The sequence below is a fragment of the Petromyzon marinus genome, chromosome 17, assembly GCF_048934315.1.
Source record: "Petromyzon marinus isolate PM22_M1 ecotype Great Lakes invasive population chromosome 17, UKy_Petmar_22M1.pri1.0, whole genome shotgun sequence".
In the NCBI taxonomy this organism is placed as follows: domain Eukaryota; kingdom Metazoa; phylum Chordata; class Hyperoartia; order Petromyzontiformes; family Petromyzontidae; genus Petromyzon; species Petromyzon marinus.
Window position 1 is genome coordinate 9,415,962 of NC_133683.1, and position 17,664 is coordinate 9,433,625.

At 45.1% G+C, this 17,664-nt stretch overlaps 1 protein-coding gene across 1 annotated transcript; it reads left to right on the plus strand.

Moving 5' to 3' along the window:
* The first annotated feature begins 3,341 nt into the window (after positions 1 to 3,341).
* On the plus strand, positions 3,342 to 17,326 carry LOC116943378 (serine/threonine-protein phosphatase PP1-beta catalytic subunit). The gene is made up of 7 exons (XM_076067595.1): positions 3,342 to 3,502; positions 6,433 to 6,663; positions 7,145 to 7,249; positions 9,098 to 9,169; positions 9,963 to 10,114; positions 14,492 to 14,626; positions 17,216 to 17,326. Exons 1-7 carry the CDS (start codon positions 3,403 to 3,405, stop codon positions 17,321 to 17,323), a joined length of 903 nt encoding a protein of 300 aa, XP_075923710.1. The 5' UTR covers positions 3,342 to 3,402; the 3' UTR covers positions 17,324 to 17,326.
* Positions 17,327 to 17,664: the final 338 nt, after the last annotated feature.

Below are 17,664 nucleotides of genomic sequence, written 5' to 3' on the forward strand. Positions count from 1 at the left end.
ATTGACCGAGAACCGCAGCGTGATAAGGAACGTTGACAGCTCGATAAGGCGGAAGCGTCTCGTGTGGTCGCTGGCTGAACGTCGAATACCTGGGAGATCACATTGCGCGTCTCAGCAACGCTCTGGCCGTCTTTCGACGGAGTTATTCACAGCTGTGATTCTACTCAAGAATTGGTTCTCATTTCGATTTAAAGCTTTCGTGACTGCAATGATTCATCTTCTTTGGTTCTTTCGGTAAAGTCACGTAGAATGAGAACTACCAGACAGTCTCGTCCCTTCACCTGATGAAGGCCGCTTGTGTTGTGGCCGAAACGTCGTGAGAATATTATTGTGTTATTTTATTTTATCAATTTATTATTTTATTCTCATTCTACGTGACTTTACCGAAAGAACCAAAGAAGATGAATTGGTTCTCACGTGCTTTTCACCAGCTCGCACGTGGTACTTGTAAAAATGTTTCTCGCTCACGCACAATTTTTGTTTGTCCAATAAGCCTAAGTGTAACCGCATATTTTCACAAATTAACGTACTGTTAACATTTTAGAATGATCAGGCTGCACAAACGTGCATCGTTACGCTTTTAATAAAACTGAACGTTTATCTGCACAATGGTGTGTGCAAGCCATCGTTACAATGTATTGTGGCGAGTCCGGACAATTAATGACCTTCAATTATACATGGCCAGCGCACTGGTAAACCCGTTTACCTGAGTGAAATGCCTGGTTATGACCAACACCTCTGGTGAAGTATGACCAAACAAATCCCCTTGACTGAAGTGGCCTTCTTCCTACGCTGGGGTGACATATCTCCATTGTTACTGGGTTTTTTTTTAAATAGACTCGAGTCCATTGATACACAAATCGTGGGAGGCCTTGATTTATGTAGGGCGCCACAGTCGCGAGATGTTAACTCCCTCGCCAGGTATACAGGAGGTCGTGGGTTCGATCTCGACCCTGACGCCTGCTGTATATTTGGAGTTTCGCGTGTTCTCCCCGTGGTCGCGTGGATTTTTGTCCGGGTCCTCCGGTTTTCACTCCACATTTAGACTCTTCGTCACGCGTTTAGAGTATTTGGCTGCTATACATTTCCACGTGATAACCCACTCCGTTGCACTGTCCTTTGTGGCCAGGTCGCTTCTGAAAACGATCTGTATAGCTTAGTAGGCCTTAACCTGGTAACATAAAAATAGTTTAATAGTTTATGTACAAGGAGGAAACTTGTGCCAATATTCCGTGAAAATGGTATCACGGGTGAATTTGGGCAATGCGTGCAATCTTATTAGAGTGTTTAGTTTAAAGTGACATTGAGCAAAGGTAGTGTGCCATGCACGATTAGCCCATTGTTAAAACCTCGTTAATCAATCGCAGCTAGGACAAAAAAACGCAACGCATTTGCTCCAGCTAGAACCGGCAGCCCAGTGAAAGTGGGGGATACCTCAGCTTTCAGCACGAGGAGACTTGCAAACTAATATCACTCAGACACCAGCTTTAAAATGTATATAGGTTATCTCTTTGGTAAATGAATAAGATATAATAACACTTTCAACATGTGTACAATGCTGCACTGTATAATCTTAATTTACCATCATATACACCGCATTCAGGACACAGGTAAAATGTGTTGCAATGAGCGCATTATGCATGTATGTAAAACGGATACTTCGCATTCTTGTGTTCGATTTCATGCAACAGTTTTTTTTAAGTGTATAATCTATAATGTAATTAGTTAAATTATAAGAGCACATAAGGCTTCATTCATTTAACTGAAAACCAGTGCATATCAGCTCTATAGTAACTTTAAGTTGTTGCTATTTTTATTTTAAAATGTTTGTTTTATAGAATGTGTCGACCTCAAATAATTGCATTGCAAAACGAAAAGTGCCCTGCGCACACCAAAGGGATTGTTAGCAAATACCAAAGAGGGTTCCAGTGGAGTGTCGGCTGAAACGCTCCTCTGTCGTCGTCTGGCTAAAAATGGAAATGCGCCTTGCCCTTACACTAAAGGCCATAAATAGATAAAATATTTCCATGACCAAAGCTCAGGAGTAATGGGAAGGCTGGGCACTTGGTGTAGCAAAATAGTGCTTCGTAACTCAAATGCGTCATGGGCAACAGGAGACGAACTGGCGTCTGTGGCATGTTCACCGTTGTGGTGGCGTTTGTGATGGCAAAGTGAGAGCTTTACTTTGCGGTTTTAACTATTTAAATAGTCGATTAATGCATTTACATGGGGACCGATTTAAATTTTAAAACCTCCATCGGCGGATGCTTTACATGCTTTGATGGAAACTACAATACTCCCAAACCAATCTCTGCCACACTTAGTATGTAACTTGTCAACACCCATTCCTAGATCCGAGTAATGTCTGGGTAAGATTCACAAAATATTTTTGATGTATATCTATAAGAGTAATGTTTTTCTGTTAATTCGGACCGTTCGCAGGCATGCTTACAATGCATGTGCATGGGTGGGTTGTAAGCTCATGTGGGGATGGCTAGTATAGTGGTTAGCGCGCTGCGCTATGAATCCAACAACCCGAGTTAGATTCCCACTCGCGGCCCACACCCATGACGATTATCTGAAATGGTCCTGGGCCTCTACTAGGTCGACTCGATCTCAAATGAGTACCGGTGCGGTGTGTAAACATAAGCATTGGGGAGACAAAGGCAGCCGGGTTTGGTGCTGGCCACACCAACCCTCGTATGCCATGCTGACCTTCATAGGTGCTAACAGCACGTACCCTGACAGTCTGGTAAAGGCTATACGGGGACCTTTGTCTTGTAAGCTTATGTGCCTGATGTGTGAACCAATTTCTGTGTTTCCAAGGAGCCATTTCTTTATACAGTCAAATACCCCCAACAGAAGTGTGCCTCACTTAATGGAATAGCTTTCTAGTTTACATTTTATTTCACAAAATCAGCTAAATCGAATTCGGGGTTTGGAGCAGTTTGTAAACTAAACAAGGCAGGTGAGAAGCCTCCGCTCACCATTATTCTGTTATAATGCCATCCTTGTGGTTTCGCGAGTTTGGCCTGTGACATCAATCCGTGTCATTACAGCCGCACACAGTCATGCGGGTGAAGTCACTGTTGTGTGAAAAGGCCAGCCCAGTCCACCATCAATACCCCTGCCCATGGAATGCTAAATGAATGCTGATGAACCAGTGTGAATTGATGAATCAGCACCATGGTACATTCTTAAATCCTATCTTGTCGGTCCAATTCGTTACCAACATCTGCACAATCCCCCATTCATGTCGGTGCACATTCCTCAATCTCCAGTTACCATTGAAGAAGGAAATTCACGGTCCCTTATCTTTGGTTCGTTTGCTAAGAAACTGAGCGAGTGACTTGACGGCGCTTGCCCACAGTGCGGGGATGCCGGCCGGGGAAGACGGTGCACATGACGGAGGCGGAGGTGAGGGGCCTGTGCATCAAGTCTCGCGAGATCTTCCTCAGCCAGCCCATCCTGCTGGAGCTGGAGGCCCCGCTGAAGATATGCGGTGAGTGTCCTCACCGTCGCGCTGCATCTCGGCCGTGTATGCGTACATTGCATAATGTGTAGCAGTTGGCAATCCTGTTTTCGTGGGGAATAAACTATTGAAACTATAAACCTTTTTTAATTTTATCAGGTAAGGCCCACTGAGCTAGCTCTTCTTCAGAAGCGACCTGGCCACAAATGATAGCTCAACGAAGTGGCTTATCATGTGGAAATTTATAGCAGCCAAATACTCTTGCGCATGATTCTAAATGTGGAGGGAAAGACCGGAGGACCCGGAGAAAAATCCACGTGACCACGGGGAGAGAGACACGCAAACTCCAAATGTACAGGCGTCATGATCGGGATCGAACCCACGACCTCCTGTGTACCAGACGAGGCAGATAACATCTCACCAGTGGATCATCCCTGCTAGTCCATTGCTTGTGGGATCCCCTTTTTTCCTGCAGTCTTCCTGCTCACCCTTTTACCTGTGCAATCCTCCACTCATCTTCATTTCTTCCCCGTCCTGTGAGACCACTTTTAGTTATTTATGTCGGCCTTTGAATATCCCAAATGAAATGTTTATCTTCATTAAAGCCCCTACTGTTTAGTAGTGTTAATTCTTGTGAAAAAAGAATTTAACACTGGTCGAAAAAGTAAAGTTTAATTATTGCTGCATTAGTAAACTTGTACGTAAAATAACATACATACTTAGTAAGTGCCTTATCATGAAAATATACATATCCATACCGTTAAAAAATAGTTGTTTGACTTGCGCGAGTATGGATGATAGCAGATGGACTAAACCGGTAAGGAAATGGCAGCCAAGAGAGAGCTTGCCTGAGAGGACAACCAGAGCAGTGACAAGATTAATTTGCGTGCGGGAGCGAGCTTGGATCACCACGGCATCGCTAAGACCATGGATGGCTAATGGAAAATTATTATGACGACGCCGACGTGGGGAGGGAATTCATCCAGCGGCGATCGCTCGTGGCTGTTGGCGATGTTGCCCGTTGCAAGGAACATGAATGCACAACTATTGAGTGGCACATTTCTACACAATAATGTATTCTCTGTGCATTGCTCGTTTCCCCAAAGTGTATGGAGCTGAACACTCACAGGGGTGCTTTGACGTGGTGCAACTGGCCAACAGTGCAACCTTTCATGCGGCCGTGTAAACAAGTCAGCTGAGTTTGCAGAAAAACATAGCAAAGTGGGGGTGGGCATCTGGATTCAATTTGCTGTCTCAATTAAAACACATTCTCCTTGCAACCGCAGGCCAAACTTTTTGGGATATAAGTTAAATAAAAATGGCTAAATTTAGCACCTGACGCGTTTACCCTCGGTGGCATTCGCTGGCTTATGATGCGGTGACTCTTGGATTTCAATGGCCAGAGTTTTAAACATTTTCTTTGACATTCAAACAGACCAAATAAAAAAATAATAACAACCAACGTTATCAATGATTTATGTTCAGATTACAATTATATTTTGCAAGACAGTTTTGCAATTGGGTGCACATTTACACAGAAAAAATAGCTGTCAGGTTTGTTGTTACATTGTGACAGAATTGCCACAAACGCAACCTTATGAAGTGACTTGGCAAGTCGATAGATACTTGTCCCACTTTGCAACTGGACACCATCCGTGCCATTTTTTACAGTGAGAGGGAGGGAAAAGTCTTGGCCGTCTCACTCTGTGCAGGAGAGTCGTGCGTGTGTATGTATCGAAGCACATGGCCTTCATTTGGGAGTGATGGTGCAGTGGTTAGTGCGCTCACGGCCAACACCAGTGACGATTATCTGAACCGTTCCTGGGTCTCCCCTAGGTAGACTCAGCCTCAAATGAGTACCTGGTACGGTGTGTAAACATCGCCGCAAGGGAGACAAAGGCGGTCGGGCATAGTACTGGCCACCCACCCCCTCGTGTGCTGTGCCGCCCTTCATTGGTGCTCGCTAACCACAATTGCCCCAACAGTCTGTTGAAGGCTATATTGGGGGGGGGGTGGGGGGGGAATCTATCTTTGATATATATTCAGCAGCAGGGTATTGCCTAGGAATGGGTAGCCATTACGAGTTCATCAGCAGCATAACTTGAGTAACCAGTTTTGAGCCATTCCTTGACTGCAAGTGGGCATTGATCAATCTCCCTGTGTACGTTCAGATTTTTGGTAGAAGTTTTTCTCAGATATGAAAGTTGGAACATTTAACACACAACAAAAATACTTTGATGAAATGTAATGGTAACGAAACGTTGTAACTTTAATTAAAAGGTTGACAGACCAAAGGAAGATTCTGCAAGTAAAGTTTCCTTTCGCATCTCGGGGTAGAAATTTGTAACGTTTGTCAGCATCTCAAAGACGACAAAGCAAGATAAGCAGGAACACAAAACAGCATAGACAACATTCAAAATATATGGTCAAAAAAACACCCTCAGCCACAGAAGCATCGATTAAACTGGCTACCACTGGATTAGTTGATCTGGTATAGAACAATTGGTACCTTTGGAAATTGCCCTGGGTGCCTTTGGAAGGAACCTTGTAGCTCGCATATCGGCTCTGGTCACTTAATGGGGGAGGTGTGGTCTGTCGAGTAAAGTTCAGCATGGCTTCATGAGCACTGTACTCGTGTATTTTTTTATCTCATTGCGTCCCTTCCACCTTTCTGATATCTCAAAAATGTGTCTGCATTCATTGTTTGTTTTTATTTTATCTTGTTTCACTGAAGTTATGTTTGTAATGTATTGGCTTGTAACCACACTTCTTTTCTGTTGTATGTTACAGTTTTTTAAAGACTTAATTATTTGGTTCCGGCTTTGGCTGGCTACATAATGAAGTATTCTGTGGTCATCCTGAATAGGTACTCAATACACATTACTCCTCCTGAAAGTTGATTATTCTAAACTGGGATGGGATGAATGAGATTGTCCTTGTTTGCGCGCATGGTTGCACAGGCGACATCCATGGGCAGTACACGGACCTGCTCCGTCTGTTCGAGTACGGTGGCTTTCCACCTGAAAGCAACTATCTCTTCCTGGGCGACTACGTGGACCGTGGCAAGCAGTCGCTTGAAACCATCTGCCTGCTGCTCGCCTACAAGATCAAGTACCCCGAGAACTTCTTCCTTCTGCGGGGCAACCATGAATGTGCCAGCATCAACCGCATCTACGGCTTCTACGACGAATGTGAGCCATCACCCAAGCAGCCACGCGTCCCCTGTTGTGTCCTGTTCTCCTTTGTAATTGCCCTCGTCACACATATGTCCTCGTGACTGGATTAATTAATAATAATGACAGTGTTCTTTGCATATATGTGGCACTTGAATGTGTCGTACTCGAATTGTAAATGTTGGGGGTTTTACTCTCCAACACAACCGGTGTGCTGAACTAGTAACTAATTGGCTCGTTTTTTTATTTACTTGACAAACCTTACTAATTGGCTGTCGGGTGTTGGTGGTTTTAACGACACATTTATATTTACGCGATCTAACCGAAAAAAACCCCCTCTTATTATGCACTTAAATGCCTAGGAGAATCAAAGTGCCTTTTTACATATAACATCTCATCTCATACATTCGAACGGCAGTCCCAGTGGCAGCTGTCGCAATCAAATGCGAACGTTAATTGTGCAAGCGACACGAAAGTTGACGAGCCCTTTCACTTGCAGGTAAGAGGCGCTTCAACATCAAGCTCTGGAAGACATTCACAGATTGCTTCAACTGCCTGCCAATTGCTGCCATTGTGGACGAGAAGATTTTCTGCTGCCATGGGGGTGAGATGAGTTTGGGGTTTTTGTTTTATAACGAGTGGTTTGAATCTTTTTTAACAAGAGCTTTCAAAAAAATATACAGAAGATCATCGATAATTATCCAGTGGCTTCGGGGGGTGCTGGATTTTAAAAAATGCCGGATAGTAACGAATCATTTAAAATAGCTTATTTTTGCACATTCTTGCACGACGTGTTTAGGTTATGTGTGTTTTTAAGTGTTTTAAATGTGTTTACCAAGTGCAATTGGCATAAATAATCATACCCCGGGTCCGCCGGATAATGTTAGAAGCCGGATAATTGCGTGCCGGATAATCGATGATCAACTGTACTTCACCTATTGTCAAATGCAGTTGCGACTGTATTTTGATCAAATTTTGTCACCATGTAAGTAGCGATTCCTAAACCTGTGTATTTTTCAGGTGGTTCATGTAGCTGCAGGTACTTTCATGTGTGCATCAGCCATAAATCATGTCATGTTGAAGAAAGAGTAACAGACAGATTTTCAGATTTGGTTACATTTGATTAAGTACAATGTGGCACTTTTGGTTCTAGCCTACTTCTCAAGGCTCACCTTTATTGCCGCCACTATTATATTTTTGGTCAGCCCTTGTATAGTGTGGGTGGAGTTTAGTGAGAGAGAAATGGATACCAAAACTGAGGCGATTTAAGAGGGTTGGTTTTTCTTTAATTTGTACACCAGCTCCCCCTGCCTGCTTTCACACCATAGCATATATCTGGACAACACGGTGTGCTTACAGTATACCACAGGACGACCCCTTTGTCCCGACACTCACACTTGAGAATACGCATTCCTGAACACACACACACACCCGTAAGGCACGTTTAGCTTTAAATGGCGTTTATCACCCAATTTGGGCTACATTCATAAGAAACTTCGACTTCGAGGTGATGCTTGACGTCACTTGCCGTGGACCACCGCCGGCCTGCCACCGTCGTCCGAGGAGGAAGAGAGCCGGCGCCTGCTGGCTCCTCTCCACAGTAGGGTGGCATCAGAGGCTGCCTCCCTGCGTTCCTCTGCCCGTCCCTGCTCCCCACCGGGTGCCCAAGCTTGACGCTTGTATGTTTTCTGGGACTGCTTCTGTTCTCTGCTGGCTGGAGTTCGAGAGCATAATAGGCTGGGGTCTTCCTCCATTCACCCTCCGCTATACCCTGGTGGGGGTGGGTGGTCCCTATGTATAGGAAGCAGGCCACACGAATGGTGATTGACACCTTGTTTGCTGCAGGTGTCTCTAATTTTCTATCACCCGCTTTCCCTAATACAGGTGGACCCCACCTTCCATTGTATTCTGCCTTGCCACTTGGTGCCATGTGACACAATAGTCCCTCAGTTAACGTTTCTAATCCATTACACGAAAACTACTGTTCACGGATTTAAATGTTAATATAATATAGTAATTATATTTCTGCGAAAACAGAATGTAAGCAAAGGCAGTTGAGGTCTCAACGTTAATAAATCGGCATCGCTGATTGGCTGAGGGCATGGCTCAAGCTCCCCTTATGAGCACTCAGATTGGACAAAATTGGCGCCCAGCATGCATAAAATGAACATACCATGAATCAACAATGTTAACGTTAGTCAAAACCATGGGGGGTCCTACGGGAGGTGAAACGTCAACCGAAAAACCGTTAATGGATGTCACTGTTAACCGAGGGACTGCTATATCTTGACCACAATATTTGTAATCTGAAACTTTTCTCAGTGAGTTTGCTTCTTAAAGATGATATAACCCAATATGTTAAACGCTTTTGGCATTGGCATCCAATTGTTTGTTGTATTTGAGTTACGTAAATGAATGGGGGTTTTCAGTTAAAAGACATTCGTCTCTGCAGGTCTCTCACCCGACCTGCAGTCCATGGAGCAGATCCGGAGGATAATGAGACCCACGGACGTCCCCGACACAGGTCAGCTTCTCACCCGGGTCACCTAATACCCACCCACGTCTCAGTGCCACGTTCGAGGCGAGCCAGTGTGGTGGCCCTCATGGTTCGGGTGGTTTTCCCTTCAGACTACCGCGACGAGATCCAACCAAAATCCGTGAAATGTTGGCCTCGCAAAACAAAAGAATCGGGCTCGGAGCCACCACGCAGGGCCAGGGGGAGAGGGTTACTTCGCGTGAATCGCGTGCAGCGCTGAGGGCAACGCTGAGGACACCGCATCACCGCGCCACCTAGACGTGAAGCGGACTTCCATCGTTGTTGTCCTTCCCCCCACACCTCCGATTAGCACGGTTGGCTCCGTAAGGTTGCGAAAGAAGTTCAATATACATACATTGTATGTGACATCACGTCACATTCCAACAACGGTCTTCGTATTACTGTTGACTTATTTTTGATGGATTTGGTCCTAACCCTTTGCTAAATTTGCCCAGTTGTCAAGAAGCTAATAGTAGCACAGCATTACAATGAACCCTTATTTACATATTCGATCATCTTAACGATAATTATTATTGTAACCGCCCCCATCGCAGACAGGGACAGAGCTATTGCATTAGCACTTTCAGTGTCAGTTTTGAAAGTGTTCAAAAACACAGTAGTAAGCAGGAATTATTTGGTTGAAAAACTAAAAAATTCAGAAGCGTGCAGCAGGGAAATGTTCTTCTGACATCACGCCTTGGTTGATATTGACTCATGTCTTGATGCCTCCAGCTGTAAGAGAACGCGGTGTGCACGCCCGTGTGTGTGTGTACGTTGCAAGGGCTGTTATGCGACCTGCTGTGGTCGGACCCGGACAAGGACGTGCAGGGCTGGGGAGAGAACGACCGTGGAGTTTCCTTCACCTTTGGCGCCGACGTCGTCAGCAAGTTCCTCAACCGCCACGACCTGGACCTCATCTGCCGTGCGCACCAGGTGAAGGAGTCCCCACGGCCGGCTGCCTGTTTATCTGCCCGCCCGCCCGCCCTCCACCCACACACCCTCCACCCACACACTCACACTAGTCCACCTCCCTTCAATGCTCCTCCTCCTCGCCCCCTTCACTGCTGTGCCACACGTGGCCTCTACGTATGTATGTTAGAACTTCGCACCGGATTTAGCCAACCGTGCTAATCGGAGGTGCCAGGAAAAAACTAGTTCTAAAGAAATTAGTTTTCAATATAGATGATTTAAAAGTGCATATCTCCCAGTGGCTTCCCAATATTGGAAGGAAGTGTCCCCGATGGGCGCAGAAGCGCATCTGAATCCGTGCGATGTCATGACCATCTTTGTTCGATGGCTAGCCTTCTAGATGGGGATGAGCCATCGAGCTGCCTTTTACAAAGTATAGCGTTGAAGCGCACCATTGAGTCTCAAGGGTATTTCTTGGAAGACCGTGATTTTTATTTGTTTAGCCCAGTTCGTTATTCCTGACTAAAGTAAGGATTCATTTATAATTAACTTTAACAGGCATTTCTTAATCATAGGCCTTTTTTTATAAACATAATCATGGTGCGATTTGTAACATGCACAGTATTTCACAGACATAATTGATCATAACTCTTGAGACACAGAGCCAAGCTCCGTGTCATTTGAATGCCAGGCAATAGAGGTGGGGATTTTAGTTTGTTGTCCTTCCCCCGCACCTCCGATGAGCGCGGTTGGCCATGTACGGTGTGAAAGACGTTCAACATGCACTTGATCATTGATTATCCAGCGGTCCCGGCCGATCCGTCAAAAAAAAACCACTCCAAAGGCCGTAACCAGTTCAGCTATCGGCACCGTGTGCATGACAAAAGTAGCTACGCTTGATATCAGTGGTAAATATTATATACAGTACATTATACACAACATACAACTTAAAACAATGAAAACTCTGCACGTGTATACATCACCCCATGCAGAGTCTTTGAGATTGGAGTGCTAAGTGCGGTACAGTAAATACAGTAACTTTTTAAAGTAGGATATTTATTTTTGCCTATGTGTATGTTTATTTATGGCAATTTCCTATAGAAAAAAATTTAAAACACAAAAAAATGTAACAACACCTACAATGTCACCCAACAATATGCACAGATAAGCTATTTTAAATCGGGATGATGTAATGATAATTATCTGGCGTTTTTGACAATCTGGCTCCCCCCTCGAAGCCGGAACATAATCGATAATCTACTGTACATACGTACATTAAAAGTCTTTGTAGATTGTATGCTGCAAACGTGCAGCAGGATGGCATTCTGGATGGCAGGGGGGCCGCCACTGAATATTGACGCCTGGCAATGTGACAGTTCTCGTGGAGAGAGGAGGTTGTGAGTTGCGCCGCTGCAGAGGGTCCTGCCGTGAGCTGTTGTGCAGGGTGACCGGTTGCGAAGGGAGGTACGGTGGTGGATGATGACCAAAAGTAGAGGTCAGGTGGCACAGGCAGCAGGACATCTTATAGCTGACCCTGCTTCTGGTGATGGTGGGGAAGCCAGTGGGGTGGAGTGGAGGGAGGTGAAGGTTGACAGGTGCAGAGGACGACACGGGGGCGAGATTGTTTTACAACCATTGGAGTTGCTTGAGGTTGCTCGATGGAGATTGAATAAGGACGGAGTTGCAATGTATGCATTTGTGGATGTTGAACTTCTTTCGCATTGTACGTAGCCAACTGTGCTAAATCGGAGGGACGGGATAGGCGAGGTGAGACCCGACTATGCTGCAGGCGAGGGTATCGGCAATTTTAGTGGTGATGAGTGGACGTATACATGACAGAGGGCCCTGAAGTGGTAGTTGGAAGATGTGATGATTCGGTTGGTGTAGTTGTCAAAGGATGAGGTGGAGCCAAGAATGGCGCCAAGGAAGTTGATGTGGTGGGAGAAATGGATAGCGGGAGACTGTGATTAATGTGCCAGTAGGCGTAGATGCGGTGAGACGCTGTTTGGCACTGATCACGGTTTGAATTTGTAAGCATTCAAAGAGAGATTGTGTACCCAGAACCACTTCTGCTCTTGACTCCAGAAGCGTTGGTATGTGAACGGAAGACAGTGATCTGCGTAGATATGGTATTTGATGCCAAAGCTCTTGATAAGGCGACCAACAAGAGATGTTTAGGCCGTGAACTGCAGGGGGCTGAGGATGTGTTTGGGTTATGTTCTTTTATTTGCGGTTATAATGTGGTTGTGGTTCTGGTGGTAATTGTTTTTGTGGTTATATTCTGGCTTTGGTTGTGGTTGTAAATTAGTTCTCCAGGTATTGCTAATATTCATACACATGGTGTTGATGATATTCAAATTAATATGGTTGATGTTAATATGAAAAATGCTCTCATTGTTAATTGCTGTTGCTATGTGGTTATTGCTGTTGATGTGTCAAATTGTTGTTGGTGTTGATATTTTGTATTATTGGTGTTAATAATGTTAACATTGTTACATCATATTGTTGTTGATGTTCAGGGAAAGTAAGCCAGCAAGTGTCCATTAGAAGGTAATAACAAGAAATCCCTATAGCTTGCAATTCACTTCCCTTATATCCTACGCAAATTCTTTGCCAGTGTTATACTTTTTGAACAGAGAACCGGGGCAGATTCCCGGAGAAGATGACTTCATGTGAAGTGCTAGGATTAGGGTGGAGACGTCCTTCGGTAGCACAGGCGAGAAGGACAGGAACGTAGTCTGTGGAGTCGAGGGATGGCGGCCGTATGTATGTATGTACATATGTTGAACATCGTTGGCACCGTACATAGCCACTTGTGTTATTCGGAGAGGGCCGGCTAGGAGAGGCGTGTGGGTGAAGTTTGAGGGATGCAACTTTGGTGATGGTGGAAAGTTTTTTGATGAAAGTACTTTTGCTGAAGGAGTTTGCGAGCTTCACTGACGCTTGTGGGTCATTTTGACTGGAGGGCCAGCCTGATGCTTGGGATGGAGAGGTTTCTTCTTATGGCTTTTCTAATGGTCACGAGGGCTTCCTTCCTATGGAAGTTGGCAATGCAAGCTTTTGTGCAGGAGGTGCGCGATGCAAATAATTGGCGCGTTTGCTCTCTTTCTGGATGCTCTGTAATGGGTCCAGTTGGTGGTGAGCCTACTGTGTGATTACAGTCAGTCCATTCCCCAATGCCTCCTGATTTGCTTGGCACGGCTGGCATCAGTGGAGAGCTGGTTGGAATTGTGTGATTATGCGTGCGTGTGGCTCGAAGTTTGAGAGGTGCCAATTTTGTCCAATGCTGTTCTGAGATCACCTTCGAGCTTATGGGCACAAACGTCCGGGTTGGGAGAAGGGGGATAAGATGGAGAGGCAGTTGGTGAATAGATGCTGAAGGATTTGGGAAATGCGATGCCTCCTAAGGTTGTGTGAGTTGTCAGTAGTTTTGATAATGGGAGGTCTGGCCGGTTGTAGAGAAGTGATTAGAATAGCCGACAAGGATATACTCGATCGGAGATTTGCACCGGCCGAAGTCCAAGTTGCGGTAAGAGCCAAAGTTTCCTCGTGACGACCGTCGATTGTGGTTGAAGCCGGGCTTGCACGGTTGAAATATCTTGCAAGCACCAAGCTGTAGGTCACATCGGGGGAGAAGAATAAAGTAAGTTTGGAAAGGAAGCTCATTGAAGAAGCTGATGATGCTGCCGTCAGGCGGGTGGTAGATGAGGATTGAGGGATAGTTGAGAGTTTGGGTGATAATTTTGGCACTGGGAGACAGACTGGACCTCGTGAGTGGAGGGCACATTGCAGTATGCATGTACGTACGTTGAACTTCTATCACACTGTACGTAGCCAACCATGCTAATCGGAAGTGCGGGGAAAGGACAACAAACTGAACACAAAAAACAGTTATAAACAAATTAGTTTTCAATGTAGAGGATTTAAAAGTGCATAGCTCCGGTGGCTTTCCCAATAACTGAGCATTTCAGACAGCCACAGAAGCGCATCTGAAAGCGCGCGATGCAGTGACCGTCTTTGTTCGATGGCTCGCCTTCTAGGTGGGAACGAAGCATTGAGCTTTCTTTCACAAAGTATAGCGTCGGAACGTACCATTGAGTCTCAAGGTTACTTCTTGGAAAACCATGATTTTTATTTGTTTAGGCCAATTGGTTATTCGTGGCTCACGTAAGGATTCGTATGATTCACTTTAACATAATCGATGAAAGGCCTCTTTTATCAATATAACCAAAATGCTATTTGTAACATGCTCAGTATACAGAACTGTTTTGGTGAAGTCGTCCTTATGGATGACAGCCGGTCTGCCGCCACGGTGGTCAGTCGTGACTGGCGGTGTGCGTTACCCCCTCACCCTCTCACACCCTCCCTCACCAATCCCCTCGCCCCCCCAATGGCCTGCAGGTCGTCGAAGATGGCTACGAGTTCTTTGCCAAGCGCCAGTTGGTCACGCTCTTCTCTGCCCCCAACTACTGCGGGGAGTTTGACAACGCGGGGGCCATGATGAGCGTTGACGAGACGCTCATGTGCTCCTTCCAGGTGTGCCTCGCTGCGTTGCTGTGGCGCATTCCCGTTCGCATGAATGTTTAAGGATGCAATTGGTGCGCCAAGTCCTCATTTGAAATGCAGTTGATCGTTGATTATCTGGCTGCTTCCAACATTATCTGGCGGTCCCAGGGCCGATCAGGTGAAATTGGCAAAAGCGCTCCAAAGGCTGCAACCCAGTCCGGCGATCGGCATGGTGCACGTGGCAAACAAAGTAGCTACACTTGATTTCAGTGTAAAATATTATAAAGAGTACATTATACACTACATACAACTTAAACAATGAAAATACTGCACGTGTATACATCAACCCATGATGCAGAATCTTCGAGATTGGAGTGGTAAGTACGGTACAGTAAATACAGTCTATAGTAAACAAATTGAAAACACAAAATAAAAGTAACACCTACAAACATAATGTCACACAGTAATGTGCACAAATAATTTTAAATAATTATTATGAGTAATTATCCGGCATTTTTTAAGATCCGGCACCCCCTCCCACCCCGAAGCCACCGAATAATCGATGATCTACTGTATGTACAAATATATGACTTATTCCTGTAGTTGAGAGGAGCGCAAGTGACATTATAAACTTCCAGCCACGACAGCCCATGCTCCGGAACCCTTGCTGCATACTGCGTAAGAGCCCTTACGATCCTCCAATGTGAACACAATTCTACTATAAAGTCAAGCCGCTGCTGGAGACTAACCCAGTTGACAAGTGGGCAAAATATATCAAAGGGGTTGGCCAAAGCTAGGCAAAAAAAATTAAGAATTATTTAAATAGGCCTCATGGCCCAGTACAATGACAGTGCACGGCATACACCCAAAGTGCGTGATGCAATTTCGCGATGCAAGGTCATGCATGAGCCTCCCAATGACATCACAGAGAGTGGTGTTATTGGGAGGGAGACACCGTCTCATCGTATCCCATGGACATCAGCTCGTACCAATTGGAAACATTATTCTTCATCAATATCATCATCGTCTGCCATCGGCAGCTTAGCAAAATGATGGGGACCGACCATTGCCTAAGATTGTTATTTTTGCTAGGAACCATGAAATGTCAGGTCTGTCTACAGTTCAATGAAACATTTGTTTGCCCTAATGTAAGCAATCAAATGTCACAAATATTTAAAAACAGTAGTTGTAACAGACACCGTCATGACATACAGTAGGCTCTCGATTATCTGCGGGTGGGTTATCGATTTGGATATTAACCATGCACCTGAGATTTTGACAAATTAATAACTCATGCATTTTCCCTTAAGCCCAATTAATCATCTAAAAATAGTTATACATTGTTACTCTTGGATATGTTTATTACATGTCACGTGCTTAAACCGAACAAATATGTGCTCCGGTTAATCTGAAATCCACATGATCGCCTCTACAGTACAGTAGTTGCATAGCTTTACAACAGTGGCAAGAGTTTGATGCTGATTGGTGGGGCTCTGCTATCATCCACTTAGTGGACTGGGTCTTCTGCGCAGGAGCAGGAAATTGTTATCACTGAGCAAGTGCATCGATTGGTCGAAAGTTAAGTCTTTGTCAAAGAGATCCGTGGCAAATGGATATTTTTGTATTATCCGCGGCCATCCTTCCCATCATTAGCGTGGATAATCGAGAGTCTTCTGTATTTAGGTAGTGGATTAGAATTGTTTCTATTTGATTTACAATACTCCTACGTTATAGAGAGCAGTGCCACAAGTGTAGTCACATTTGTATGCTATTCTGTTGTGCGACACAATCGTCCATACTATATGTTAATTGTGTTGCATTATGCAAATAATCCAATCTTTGGCAAAAAATTAAGAATCACAAAAAATGGGGTTCTTTAATCTGCTCACTCTCCATACTTCAAATATATGTTGCTAAGTTGCCTGATCACCATGATCAATCCACTGCTATATGGAAGCCACTGCCTATCCCCCATGGTCCGGTGATGTAACAATCCAGCAATGAAAAATGATAGGAGTTGCTAGTAAGTAAGGACTTGTCCCCTGCTTTTTATTCGACACGTGTGCGGCGATGGCGCAGCCATCGATCGAGGGTCGAATTCGAACTGTGTGTGATCGGCATCGCGCTCGCTGAAGGTGTTTGCCTTCAGGGAAGTCGTGTACTGTATACGCAACTGCGCACAATTCTGTGAGTCGCTTATAACTGCTTTGCTGTTACTTATTGCCAATTATGGACTCAGACTATTGTCCTTTCATCTCATAGAGTCCCTGGCACGTAATAATATGCTGCACAGTGGCAGTGGGGGTGGAAAAATTCCGATGTATTACTAATAATCCGATCGAAATTAGGGATTTCGATCGGATCATTGGGGGGGCATGTGCCACCCCCCCCCCCCACTGGCTCCGGAAGTGCTGATACTTGCATTGTCTCTGTACTGTCGCCTTTTGGGGTTCTCTGGTCTCACACTAGTGGTGAGACAAGACCATGAAGAAGGCTGTCTCTGGTGTAGGCTAATCAGTTTGAAAAACAATGCTCTATATATTATTATCATCGGAGCATGTTTGTTTGTTTCTAACTAAATAGTGTATTGTTCAACACCGTTTGCTTATTTTCGACCAGATCTTGAAGCCGGCTGAAAAGAAGCCAAAGTACCAGTATGGAGGGCTGAACTCGGGCCGGCCCGTGACTCCGCCCCGCACTGCGCCCGCACCACCTAAGAAGAGATGAAGCCCATCCGTGTTGTATACCCCCCCCCCCCCCGCTCCACACCGCACACCACACAGAGAGGGAGTCACGCAGACGCACTGATGCTATCGGAAGTTAGTGGCAAATGTTGTAGCTAGAAGCTACAGCAGTGCCTCTTGAGAATAATAATAATAATCGGGATGCTGGAGGGGGTGGACGTCTGGTTTTCGAGTCTTTTCACCAATCGGTCACATAGCTGTGACTGGTAAGCTTACATGAGTCCTATGTTAAAAAAATGTATACATTTTGGGGCAACAGGGTCAATGGCTTATTTTGATTAGGCATGTTCACCATTCAGTCTTTTGGTAAATAGCACTTTCCTG

Coding starts and splice junctions, on each gene's coding strand:
- LOC116943378 (XM_076067595.1), top strand. CDS start 3,403: ATGACGGAGGCGGAGGTGAGGGGCCTGTGCATCAAGTCTCGCGAGATC. Junction 7,250..9,097: donor GATTTTCTGCTGCCATGGGG/GTGAGATGAGTT, acceptor TCGTCTCTGCAG/GTCTCTCACCCGACCTGCAG. Junction 14,627..17,215: donor CGCTCATGTGCTCCTTCCAG/GTGTGCCTCGCT, acceptor ATTTTCGACCAG/ATCTTGAAGCCGGCTGAAAA.